Source organism: Crocodylus siamensis, chromosome 2 (genome assembly GCF_052110815.1).
Source record: "Crocodylus siamensis isolate JL-2025a chromosome 2, ASM5211081v1, whole genome shotgun sequence".
Classification (NCBI taxonomy): domain Eukaryota; kingdom Metazoa; phylum Chordata; order Crocodylia; family Crocodylidae; genus Crocodylus; species Crocodylus siamensis.
Genome location: NC_143396.1, coordinates 145,714,221 through 145,728,306, shown reverse-complemented (window position 1 = coordinate 145,728,306; position 14,086 = coordinate 145,714,221). Strand labels below are relative to the sequence as shown.

General features: G+C 41.1%; 1 protein-coding gene across 1 annotated transcript in view; it reads left to right on the top strand.

The window, feature by feature from the left end:
* LOC149870887 (broad substrate specificity ATP-binding cassette transporter ABCG2-like) overlaps nucleotides 1-14,086 on the top strand; it is a 41,900-nt gene that overhangs the window by 18,016 nt on the left and 9,798 nt on the right. The window contains exons 9-11 of the mRNA XM_090037049.1: nucleotides 5,068-5,150; nucleotides 9,762-9,851; nucleotides 11,355-11,479. Of these exons, the coding sequence (XP_089893175.1) occupies nucleotides 5,068-5,150; nucleotides 9,762-9,851; nucleotides 11,355-11,479 (298 nt within the window). The remainder of the gene's footprint in view (nucleotides 1-5,067; nucleotides 5,151-9,761; nucleotides 9,852-11,354; nucleotides 11,480-14,086) is intronic.

Here is a 14,086-nt window from a genome sequence, read left to right as displayed (position 1 = left end):
TTGTATAAAATGTGGGACATAGTCTCACATCAGTTTGTATTAAATTAATTGTTTTTTTACCACTAGTGTTTTTCTGCAGCAGAGCAACCAGTTGAAGGGAAAAGATGCTAGTTTTGCTGTTGTATAACCAAGTCTTTGCAATCTGAAGTTCTTATTATAGTTTCCTCAGATAGGCATGTTTTGTGGTTAATTTACTGAATTATGGCCTTTCAATCATCTTGCTAACATTTTTTAGAACATCAGCTACACATTTAAACAAACACCAAGGATCTTTCAAAATAATATGAACAATAAGAATATGAAAAAAACACAACTTGTTTTCATAAATATTTCTAGAGGAGCTGTCCTAACACAGCTTTGAAAACAAGTGACTTCTGGGAAGAAAGGTTTAACAAGCATTGCAGGAACTGACTGAAAAGTCCTCTTGTCAAAGCAATAAAGAACTACAGGATAAAATTATAATTAACATGTTTATATGGAAAATACTTTTCATTGAGTCCACTGCATATCAGTCTTTGATAAAGTTACAGGTTTTATGTGATAAAAACTATTAGATTGATACAAGGTACTTAGACTTCCATAGGATGTTGGAATTGGATCCACATATTACAGTTAAAAATAATCACTGTAAAATCATTATAGCATGTACTAAATCAATTAAAATCAACTAATATATTATAACAGCAACATTAACAGTGTGCCATCCTTTTTTAATTGAATTAAGTAGGGATCAGTTCTTGACCCAACTCTATTCCAATTTTTTATTAATGACCTTAAACATGCTTGATAGTATTTGCACAGGACAAAAAGATGGGTGGAGTACTGAATGGTGAAGAGGATGGGTAATTATTTGCATCAGATATCATTTAACAACGTGTGTTTTAATGCCAACTAATGCACGATCTAGGAGCAAAAGAATGTTAATCATACTTACAAGATGGAGAACTGGTAAAGCCTCTGAACTGTATTCAGGGATCTTGGTAGATAATTAGCTAAACATGATCTTTCATTTAGTTTCTGTGGCAAAAAGGGGAATACAGAGTAGAATAGGGAAAACACATTGTACCTGAAAATAGAACTGGTGAATCCAGTGGTGAAAAAATTATAACCCATTTTGGTTCCTACACTTTAAAAAAGGTGATAATATTTATCAGGATTCAGAAAAGAGACCCAAGAATGAGTCAAGGGGTAAACAGTCCTTCCAGCTGAGAATCTTAGATCAATATATTCAAATTAGCCCATGGGCACCCATCCAGAGAGAAGCATCTTATCCTGGAAGCCTTATAAATTTAGTAGACCTAGGTCTGTCCAATTGGCAGCTTGTGGGCTACATGTGGCCTCTGAGGCATTAATTTGTAGTCCCCAGGTTCCCCCCTGGTGGTCACCCCTCCGATACTGTTGCAGCAGCAGTATGGAGTTCTGGGCTCTCCCTCCCTCCTCCATCTTCTGCTTGCTGCCTCTGCCTCTGTGAACAATGCGGGACAGCATAGTCCATAGTACTGGGCAGGGCTGGCCCACAATTTTTTGGGGCCTCCTGCAGGAAATAGTTTTGGGGCCCTCTGCCCCAAACCAGTGGGGGGTAGGGGTGGCAAGCAGCTGGATGAAGGGGGCTCCTTAGCTGTGGGGCCCTCTGGAGCCACAGGTTTTGCAGGAAAGGATTGGCCGGCCCTGGTACTGGGGGAGCCTGTGGCCCTAGACTTGCACGACGCAGTACAACAGGGAAGCCTTGGTTGTAGAGCTGAGGGTGGGTCCAGGATGCCCACGCATGGAATACAGAAAGAGGGTAACTATGCAGCTTGCAACCAGGGAGAAAAGTGGCTTACACTGGTGCAGCCCATGGCATGTATGGCCCCTGAGTGCTTAGAAGTTGGACAGACCTATGGTAGACAAAGGCAGAGTGACTAAAGCTTGAATCTGACAACCTGGAAATAAAATGCAGGGGTTGTTCTGGTTGCATTTTCTTTACAATGAAGATAATTAACCAGGGGAACGGATAACCAAAGACATAGTGGAATTTTTACCTCAAGATTGGTTGTCTTTCTATAAAATATGCTGGAGTTTAATTGCAAATTATTGGGCTTGATGCAGGAGTTACTGTGAGATATTCTGCAGTGTACACATGTCGGTCAAACTAAATGGTAACTGTGATCTCTGGGGCCTTATGGGTAGCATGGCCTGTCAGGTATGTAGCCTCTCCCCTCAACTCGCTTGCCACAACTTTGATGTTAAGGTACCAAGAGAGGGGGTTCAGTGGAGATCTTTTTGGAAGGGATCCCCAACAATAGTGGTACTCACGGTCACTCGTCGTGAAGTTCCATGGGGCTCTGCCTCCCCTACACCCCGTCCACTCGCCAGCCGGATCGGTGATGGTGTGACGGTTGTTTTGAACCCACGGGGCTTGCTCACCGCTTGCTTCAGATGGGGCTTCCCATGTCCAAGTGGGGCTCAGTTGACTCAGGTACTTCTGACCTTGATGTCTCACCTTCTTTCTCTAGGTCTTTGATTTTCCTTTTTTTTTCCCCCCCCTCTTTCTTCCTATTTTTGTTATAAGTTAGAGGAAATATTCTCCTGGGGAGAGGAGGAACATGGAGCCGCCTTCTTTTTCCCAGTCTCCTTCAGGGGGCTCAAATGTTGCTCCTTCTCTGCCTCCTGGAGAGAGCTCAGATGCTTCCCTTGGTCTGTCTGCCACAGGGAGCTGCAGTGCTTCCCTTGCTCTGTCTCCTACAGGGGGACTAAATGCTCCCCGTGGCCTCCTTCTGGCAGGGGGATCAAAGATTTCCTCTGCCCTGCTCGCTGGTGCTGCTCCGGCTGTGCTGCTCCTCCTTGCTCTGGGAGCCTCAGCGCTTCTGGGGTGCTGCTTGCCTCCTCCCTCTTCCTCCGGCTCCCCCTCACCACAGGGACCGCCAGGGCTTTTAAACTTCTGCCTGGCGGCCATACTGGGGAACAGCTGATTAAACAGCTGGTGTAATGCCGGCTCACATGGCTGCGGCTGCGGTCCAGGTTCCTGTGCTGCCAGATTGAAGTGGGGTAAGTTTCCGCCATGGGAAACCCAAGTTTGGGCCCTTTCTTATGACTTGGGCTATTAGCTAAGATCCACCTACTGGGACCTGGCTTCACTGGGACCCTATACAGCTGCACCCACCAGTGCACTGGGCCCTTTGGCCTTTTATGACTGCACTAATGAGGTCTCCTCCTCCCCTACAGCCTCGATCACAAACCACCAGTCTACCAGTCAAACACAAACAGTAAGTCCATGGGATATAACCAAAAAATAAAATTAAGGAAGGCAGTATGCCAGCTCACATTTTTTCTAAGGCTCTGGGTTTCTGCTTCCCACCATCAGCTATGCTACTTCTTGTGGGACTGCTGCAGGTTCTCTGAGAGTCATCAGGAGTTCACCCCTTCTGCCGCCAAGCCCAAAACAGCTCAGCCCACGGTTTTTATAGTTCTGGCCTCCTCCCTTCTGGTTCCCTGACTAGCCGGCAAGGCTCAGCTTTTAACTCCTACCCTGCCAGCAGGCTGTGCATGGAAAGTTCTAGTCTTAAAGGGACTGGCCTGCTTTCTGGTTAGCGTTACCTTTTTCCTGTACTTTGTTCTGTTATTTTTTTCTGAAACATAGCTTCTGACATTTGCTGCAACTACAGATTCACAAGTAGATACAAATAAACTTTACACACTGTGTAAAATCTTATAAGGAAAAACAGCCAACAGTCTTAGGAGTGGGTTTTGAGACAAAAGTATTTAATTATTTTCTTAAAAATGTTAAAGATAGAAAAAAATGTTCTTGGCTTGTTAGAATACTTGGTGGAAAGTTTCTAATGGCAGCAAAGAGAGCTATTCAGTAACATATACCATATTTACACATATACCACATGCATATTTTACCCCAAAGTTTGCCTTCTAAAAATTAGCATGTGTGCCTTAGGTGTAGGGAGGCTGATTTTCTGCCCAAAATAGCGTCAGTTGTGTTTCTATTCAGACAGCACTGAGGGAGTCAGTTGGCTCTGAGGCTCATTTTAATCTATTTAATTTTTGCTAATTGCTTTTCATTTAATAGATGTTAATGTCCTACTGTCTTTTTAATGGTCGTGATGGTCCACCAGTTAAGCTGTCCTTTGTTTGGCAGTTGTGCTGAAAAAATTGCAGTTGAATTACTTTTGGTCTCTCTTCTGGCCTTTCACAGCCCTGCAGACTGTTTTTAGTTCTTTTTAAAATCCAGATCTACCCAGGATGCCCAGTCTTCAGCAGCAGATGCTGTTTCAACTTTTGGTAAGAGAGGATAAATGTATTGAAGATTAGGTTCTGATCCTGCTGTATGTATCTGTAAATCTAGAAGAATCTTCTTTTCTTCATTAGTCTTCCCAAGGTGTGTGTTTTATTTTTGAGGCATGTAGTATGTAGGGAAATATGGCATTTTCAGATTTATTAGTTTACGTTCCTGTATCATCTGCTGCTCCAAGTATCACACTTCCTTGCCTTTCTGGTATACTCCTTAGTCTCTAGAATTAGACTGAGTTATTTTAGAGCTATCAAAGTTTTCATTGCAGACCTGATTTCTGTTCTAATCTTATAGTTGATATTGAGACAGGGTAGATTTGTACCTTGTAGAGTAACCAAAGTAGGTTTATGAATAAATAAATATATAGCACGCACAAACGTTTATGGGCTGAAGCTCCCTTCATCAGATGTTGTGAAAGTACATGCACAAAGTGTATAAAGGTTGATTATTGAGGCAATGGTTAATGATTAATATAATTTTACTGGGAGGGAAATTATCTGTTCATTCGTCTTGTTTTGCCAGTTTAAATGTTTGTTTCAAGCTGCAGTTGAATTACATAGTAGTTATCTATATAGCTACTATTAACCTTTATAGAAAATGCACAAATGAGGTTTCACAGCATATTTTGATTTCCTTGTAAACTTATACAAAATGCTATATTAATAGGTAACTTGTGATATATTACAAAATAGTTTTATTCACCTGTAACAGATCTTAATATGAAAATTACAGCCTTTAAATATACTTCTCTTGCTAATAAAACATGAACTCTTGCTTGAATTTTTTAGCTAGGTATAGTAACTGTTCTGGGAATAATTATTGGAGCCATTTTCGCTGGAGTAAAAAATGATGCCAGTGGTATTCAAAACAGGTTAGTAAACTTTAGGAAAGAACATTTTAAAGGGCATGCAAATTGCTCTTATTTGGGCTAGTTTTCAAAATACTTTTATTTGTGATAAAGTAAGCAGAGAACTCTAGATTAAAGGAAAACAATACTTTTTTAAAATTATAGTTTTGTTTTAAAAAAAAGAAACTCTTTTATACTTAGTTACATAAGAACTAAAAATTACTTTTATAAACACTCCCTGTATTTACCTGAATCCAAGATGACTTTGAAATTTAAGACAATCCTCCCAATAATTAGATCTTATACATAGAAAATTATAAATTTGTTATAATTTCCCATGTGTAGAATAAAATTATTGGAAGACCATCTTATATTCACCCCTCACCCCCAAACTACTGAGGCAGGGGATAAGGGGCCAACCCCCTACCCCTGTGCCTCCCCTATGCCTGCCCCTCCTGCCACTTGCCCCCTGCCATGTGCCCTCCTGCTGCCTGCTCCTCCAAGTCTGTGCCTACCTCCTGTCCCTTGCCCCTGTGCCTGTCTCCCCAACAGCCTCCTCTCCCCCTGCAGCCTGCCTCCCCACTGTCTGGATCCCATCCTTACTCAGGGTGTCTTCAACATTGCAATCTCCCCTGTTCTCCCCCTGGTCCCTTGCCCCTACTCCCATAAAATGAGCAATTCCTAGGGCAAGTGGCAAAGGGGCCAAAGCTCCAAGCTTGGGGCCAAAGGAGGAGCTGAGCTACCATCTACCCCAGGCCAATACTCAAATGCAAGATGACAAGTGTGTGGGGGAAAGATTCTCATCTTGTATTTGAGTAAATACACATTTACACTATATGACACTATACACAGCTCAATCAGATTTCAAAACTTTTGTCTGAACCTCACAATGCTAGTGGGATTTTAAATAATAATTAAGAAAGGCCCAATTCTACTGTCTTTGTCCATGTAAATGGGATTGCTTCCAGTATTTACCCGAATTCAAGATGATTACAAATTGAAGATGACCACCCCATAATTAGATTCTATACATGAAAACATTACAAATTTGTTATAATTTCCATGTATAGAATCTAAGTATTGGAAGGGCATCTTAATTTTATCCCCCCCACTGCTGTTTTGGGGCAGGCAGGAGTAAGGGGGCAGGTGATGGGGCAGTCAAGTTGCCTGACTCTTGCCCTTTACCCCTTCTGCTCCCGGCCCCTGATGTCTGCATGGCTCAGTGCCTACCCCACCTGCACAATACCTTCCCCCACCACAAGTCCCTCCATGATTGTGCCCCCCCAACACCTGTCCCCTCCACTTGCCCCCTTCCCACCTGTTCCCCACTGCACTTGCCCCTCCCACTTGGCTTATCCTGCTACTTGCCCATCCCCCAGCCACCACTTGCCTTGTCATGGCTCTGGCTCTGGACCTGCTCCAGCCTGAGGCACAGAGCACATGATCTCTCTGGCCTCTGCTTGGCCAAGCAGCAGTGGTTGTAGTGGTGGCAGTCCTGGTCCCAACCCCACAGCTGGGGCTAAAGCTGGTGCTACCACTGTATAAATGTGTGGGGACCAGATTGATCATGTGCTGCATACCCTGGGCTAGAGCCATTGACAGAGGGTAAGTAGCAGAAGCAGGGGAGGGTGACAGACGGGGAAGTGGAAGCTGTGCGGGGTGGGTGATGGTCAGGTTTGCTACTGAAACTCTGACTCCAACTCCCAGGCCAGCGTAGGTATGTAGGCTTGTTACTATTTGCTCTTCTCTTTCTATTTTGCTGCTATTCAAGGCCAGGAGAAAAAAAAAAAAAGCAGAGATCATATAACCTAGTAGCTGTTAACACCTGTTCTCCAGCACTGTAAGTGACCCTTCAGGGTTCTTATAATGCTTCTTCCCACCTCTAAATACAGGACCGCATATAGACTCCATTATTTAATTCTATCTCCAGATGGCACTCACAATAAATGACAAGAACAGGGAGAAAGCCAGGAGAAGATGTGGTAGACAGTGTCTGAGACTTCAGCGCCAATGAAGGAGGTGGCTGATTTACTTGCTCCTTTAGCTTGTTGGTTAAGGGCAGGTGACTCTCAGGAGCATCCGAACCCCAGGACCTCCAGGCTTTGGCCTGCATGTAGGATGCCTGCCATCATTTTGGAAGTATCTGAAGCCCCAGGCTGAAAAATTGGGCAAAGAAGATACTTGCGGTTCTGTTCAATTGTTCAGATCCATTTGGTGCTATCACCGGCAAATATCCAGCCTGGGGTATGGAGCACATGGAGCATTGATAGGCTGAATTGACAGGATTTGGAACTGATTTGGCTAAGTTGACTTGGAACATGAAATAAAAATACAGAGAGGAAGAAGCAGCCAGCTGGGGATTAGATGCTCAGGCACCACACTCATTGCTTCACTGTAAGTTCCTGATGCAGCAAGCCATCTCCCTTGTTCTCCCCTCCCAAATTGATATACATCCCCTTCCCCTGGCTTGTTAATGCAGGTATAATTCAAAGCCAGAGGAGCTGTTGATTTTGGCACTAAGTGCATCCTCCAAGTCAGTCATTGAAGCCAGTGCAAGAGCTTGTAGTTGTCTCCCAGAAGCAAGAGGCACTGTGCTATGGAGAATCAGGGAGGGAAAGCTGACCTTGTTCCCTTTGCCCTCCTTGGGTCCTGATGCCCTTGTCATAGGTGGAACATACGGACCTGCTCTGGAGCTCTGGCAAAGCCAGGGTAATCCTTCACTGTGAGCTCTGAGCATAGCTTTGGCAGCTTCTCTGCAACTGTCCTGCAGGCCTGTCTTTAGCTGATTTTCATAGCAGAGCATTTCCCACACCTTTGAGAACTTGGGACATTTCTATGTCTTCATGAGCAGTCAGTAAGGCTGAAGGAAAGTTTCCAAGACCTCCCTTGGGAATAATGGCAGCAGAGGCAAGAAGGAGGTCCCCCTCACCTGTTGGCAGTGGATCTGGTCCCAGAGTCCCCAGTTGTTGACACTGGACCTGGTACTAGTGGAGTCACCAATTGTTGGTGCTGGATTTATGACCCAGTCCTGACACATTGTTCCAGGCGGATCCAAACCATCAGACTGACCATGACTTCTTTCATTTGATAATAAGCAAATTTTATTGATGCAGAGTGATAGGAAATAAGAATAATGTAAGCAAAACAAGCAAGATGATTACAGAATACAATACCAATTATTTTTCAGTCCCAGGGTGTTCTCAAGTAGAGCAGTGCATCCAGCCGGAGTCAGAGCTGCAGCAGCTGCCTGCCTCCCAGCTTGTACTCAGATTCAAGACAGGGGCTTCTTTCCTCCATATTGAATGAGGGGGAAAGAACTCATTTTGGATTCGAGTAAATATGGTATTTTGGGGATATTCACATTTGTAAGGGCTATGTTGCAGAACCCAGTATTTTTTTTACTCTGTAAAATCATTCTAAACCAGCAATTGTCAACTGGGGCCCTTTTAAGAGTGCCATGCAACTGTTAGGTTCACACCTGCGTAGGATTCACAAAATAAACCCAGAGGTTTCAAATAGGAATCAGTAGTGTCAAACAGCATTTTAACTTGTGGTCTTTCCAGAGTTCTTTGCAATAGAATAATTGCCCTTTTATTTGTCTGTAGTCAAGAAATGAGTGAAAGCTAAGAGCTGGCATTTTCCAAGAGGTGCCTTGAGTCTAAAAAGGTTGAGAACCGCTGTTCTAAATTGTATGGGCTCAGGATGAGAAAACTGAAAAATATGTGAATGATTTCACTTTCATTGAGTCTTTTCCTCAGTAAGTCATTGAACTCTTGAAAATATCATCCTGGGTGTTTAGCTACACCATGCTGTGCTGAGGGGTGAGAGATCACTTTCTGCCAGTGGCAATCTTTCTGCATCTGCTTCACAGATTCTGATCTTGTCCTTTGTCCTTTATATTTTGGCAGGGATTAAGAGTATGTCAAAACAGGTTCTGTGCTGTTCTTTAGGCTGCTGCTGAAAAATAAGTCCCCACACTCATTTTGCTCCCCATACTCCAAATCTAGAAATGGAGCAGTGAAGATGCACCAGGTACATCTCCTGCTGCCCCTCTCAAGATCTCTGCCCCAGAGCCTCTTCACTGCCTCAGTTCCTGGTTTGGAACATACGGAGCAGAAGCTGGTAGGTAGCCCATATTTTTTGGCAGCAGTGTCAAGGGAGAGCCAGAGTAGGCATACTATTGGTGTTGTAGTCAAGTAACACAGTCAGTGCCTGAGAGGGGAACACATGCTATTTCATTTGTCTGTCTGCATTCATAGAGGGCATCAAGGGATTTTTAACTTTGACTAGGGCCCCATTGGTTTAGGTTCTTTACAAACATATAATAGAAAGGCGTGCCTTGCACTAAGGAGTTTAAAGAACATTACATTACAGTGCAGCAGTGCCAGACAAATGGAGCTGTTGCCCTCCAAGGGAAACAACCTGCTTCTCTCCTTAGCCAGAATAAAATCAAGCAAAAAGGCAAAATCAAGACCCTTTTTGCTATTCCCTGTACTGTTAACTTATTACTTCTTTATATCATTCTCATGTAGTAACACCACATGACACATATCCCTCTGACAATTCTTGTCCCTGCCTTTTTAGCTTAAAAATGTACACAGCTTCTTTTTTAACTTTTGCTTGTTTTCTCCACAGAGTTGGTGCTTTGTTCTTTTTGACCACCAATCAGTGTATGAACAGCATTACTACTATTGAGCTTTTTGTCACAGAAAAAAAGATATTTATGTAGGTAAAATATTGTGTTATGGAAAACATTGCCTATTGTTTTGTTGTATCAATTTACCGGTCAGTCTTAGTCTTAATCTGCCAATTATCTTCAGGGCATACCAATGAAAGTACTAGTGAAGATCAAGATTTAGCCCTAAGATAAAAATGTGAATTGTTTCAATTATAATTAAAATACTGACATTGTTAATATCACTGCTAATATTTTTTAAAGGAGAAATCACATCTAGTCTGGAGTTGGAGGAAGAGATTAAATAGATTATAGCTACTGACCCCCTACCCCTTCACTAGTGCCTGGTAACTGAAATCTCAATAAAACTATAGCTCCAAAATCATAGGTTGGTTCTAGGTAATGTGTCTGTAGTATAAATGACCAAAATTCTTTTGCCAGGTAGTATACAGTAATAAAATATCACATATGTTATATATTGCTAACAATCAAATGTTTTTTTAAAACCCCAAAATCAAAACTAAGGGATGAAAATCTATAGAATCCGCATGCAGACTACTTTAACACTCAAAACTCACCAAAGAGTACATTTCCATAACCAGAAAAGAAATCAAAACAACCAAGGCAAAAAAAAAAAGCAGTATGGTCAAAGTTCAGGAGGTTATTTGAGCTAAACGAATCAAAAAATGACATTGAAATTAGCAGAAAGGATCATAAACTATGACAGATGATATTAAAATTAGTAATCCTAAGAAGAAGAATAGAGAGAAAATAGGTAAAAACATAAAAGCAAGGAGAAATTATGCCAATATATATCAGAATCCAGAAGGTGTGAGAGAATCAGTAAGTCCACTAGGCTGGTAGGTAGTAAAAGGAACAAATAAGGAAGATAAGATAACTTTCCCACTGGAGGGAAGTTAAGCATTTTTTTACATGTGTCTTAAAGACAAAGGATAGGCCTATGAGATCTAAAGTGACTGAGCTTTCTAAAGAGGGAAGTGCTGGAATGAATGGATTAACAGAAAAACAGCAAATCATCTGAACCAGATGGTATGAATCCAGCATAAGAATAAAATGCCTGCACTACCAATGTAAATATGTATTCAATTTCATATGTACCAATGTAAATATATATATCGGTAGCATAGTTTACGGGCAACAGTTCAAAAGAGTTAAAATACATTGTCATTTTCAACATAGTTCAAGACAGATGATAAAAATTATGCAAGGGGTAGAAAGATTTTGGTATTGTAAATAGCTTGAAAAGACTGAGACTGGTTAGTTCCCAAATAATGAACAGAGCAGAGAAGCTGCATCTGTTTACCTAATATTATGATGTGGCAACAGCTCTTTGAAGTATTTATTAAAATACTAGATGTCTGCTAGAGATTGTCTGGGATTGTCAAAAAATAGTCTATAAGAATTAGAAGTCTAAATCCCGCTGACATGCAGTGGGTGAGGATTTGTCTAAGCGTGTCAATTTTCTCGGAGAATGCTTGATAAATAACATAATTGCTTTATTATTGATTTATAATCTTTAATATCTTTTCTAGACATGAATATGTCAGTGGGTACTACAGAGTGTCTGCATATTTCTTCTCAAAGATACTGGCTGATCTAATACCAATGAGGACTTTACCAAGCATCATTTTCACCTGCATAAATTATTTCATGATAGGCAAGTATCCTTTAAAATAAAACTGCATCAAAAGGAACCATGAACATTCATTGATTAGCAAGTATTTCAAGTATTTCAGGTCTCTACAAGTGGTCTCATTTTCACTTCTTCCTAATAAAGCAACAATCCCCTTCTATTTCTGTCTTGTCTCTACCTTAAGTATAAACATCTGAGAATCCATATACTTTAAGTGGAATAAACAAAATGTTTTCATAATACGGTTAAACAGATCTTTAGCTAACTTGGCAAGGGGACACGTTTACATTATTTTATGCAAATCTTTCAAATTCCAAATGCATCTTTTCTGATTTATCCAATCCCTACTGACTTGTGAGCAATAGATTTGAACGTATTCATGAACATAGCTTTTCTATAGGTATTAATTATTACTCTGGTTAAATTAGGCCAGATTTTCTCCTGGAAGCCATATCAGTTCATACCAGCTGAGGCTATGGCATAAAAATCAATTAATAATAAACTATATTGTACCATGAGTATGTGAAGCTTTCAAGATACTAAAGAAGACATCATTCCTCTTACAAAGTGTCTCCAAACCAATCAAATGGGACTACATATAAAGTATGGAATTATCACCATGACTGAAAAGAGGGAAGAAATTAGGGAGACATGTATCCAAAAGGTAATAAGGAAGTGGGGAGAGAAATAAGGGAAAATAATTAAATTGAATACAAATGGAAATAGTGAATTCCATTCACTAGGAAAATAGGAAAAGTGAGTGAATTTTACAGATTCTTATATTTCAAAGTATAGACCAAGTTGATGAGGAAACCATGCAAGTGTAAAAATCAGGGTCTTGAGGAAGTATTTGAAAGAGGAAAATTATTTAGCGTACACAGAGAGATGACCTTGCTACTCCTTCCCCTCTAGTTGAAATGCTTCTTTAGTTAGCCTTTTTATTGACTCATATATATAGAATGTATATTCATTTGCCTACCGAGCTCTAAGTATAGTTTGAGACATATTTGTCTTTAGGTTTTGTTTACTCAACAGATGAGAAAGTTTCATGATTGATTATACTCCTTCATAATTCCGTAAAATTTAAAATTTGTAAGGAATATTAGTTCATGAAAATGATTCTCCTGTAAAGCACAGGCCAGTGAGTTTTAATGAGATACCTCTGTATTAAGCCCAAAGACCTCAGATAGACTAAAGCATTTCAGTAAAACTGATTACCAAAGGCAGACAAAAGGAGGAACCAAAGTGCTACACATGTCCAAAGGCTCTTCAGCAGCAGAAATGAATCGATCAGGGGAGATATACTCAGGTGATCTGAGCAGGTGACAGTGCCCCATGTTGTAAAACAGGTTATGTCAATCTGCAGTGCTGTTCATAGGTTTTGGATTGGACCGCATTTTGCATGTGGCATGCCCCAGCCCCCAAGCCTGTACGCTGCAAGTGGCACTTGCACCAAACCAGCCCCTGCCCAGTGGATCTGGCACAATGCTGGTCATTAGACCTGATCTGGTCTTCAAACCGGCCATGTGATATTCACCCTGCCTATGAGGCCTGATGAGTTTGATACCGCTGCTGTAAAAAGGAAAGAAAAAAACCCCAAGGCTTATACTTGTCTGATACAGAAAACATTCTCTTTCGGACTCCAAGGGCACATCGACCAACAGTGCTAATATGCTATGATGCAGTATTATTAGGCGACTGCACAGTAGTGTTACTTAAAAGGCATTTGTCAGTGCTGCTGCACAGTAACTCCAGTTACTAAATGTTTATTTAGTGCTTGATTATACAAGTACTAATTAAATGCACGCTAACCACGTCTCATGTAGACATGCTACATGTAGTAATCAGCAGAATACTAATCATGTAAGCAAGAGACATCACTCATTTCTTCCAACCAGGACCAGATCCAGTGGAGGATGCAGTTGCACTTGCCTTACAATTCTGGTCCATGCAAAGTTTAAAACCTACTGCCACCGAGGGGCAGCTGCACTTCTATTCAGGCAGCAGTAAGGGAGTACATTGACTTCACAGCTTATTATAATCTACCTGATTTCATCTAAACTCTTTATTCTACAGATGTTAATGCCCTTTCTTCTATTTAATTGTTTTGGTATTTACTGATCAAGTTATCCTTCTGCAATTCTCCTGTTAGCTGCTTCTCATAATCTAGCTTCTGTTTCACAGCTCTACAGATTGTTTTTAACTCTAGTAAGTCAGGTGTGGAAATGCTAACTCAGGTGAACATTTACTTTGGTGTGGAAATACCTTTTAGTGAAGTTACTGTCAGGATGCTCAGGAAGATTAGATTTTGTTTTATGAATCTCAAGAAGATATATTCTAGTCTCATGACTACAGGACCAATAAGACATCTGTTGATTTTTTTGTCTAGTTTGTTGGGTCTTTTTATATACATGAAATAGCAAATTAATGAACATTTCAAGTTATATTTGTTTTGCTTTGATCCTACATTGAATAATATAACCCTAAGCTCCTGGCATATTAGTAAAGCCTCTAGTTTGGTAACTATAATGTATTGTGCCCCACTTCTCAAAATCCCTGGTCTGCCCATGGTTCCAACTCAGAATGCTTGTCTGTCACTTGTCAGTGTCTCAGCTCCAATTGTGGCCTCCC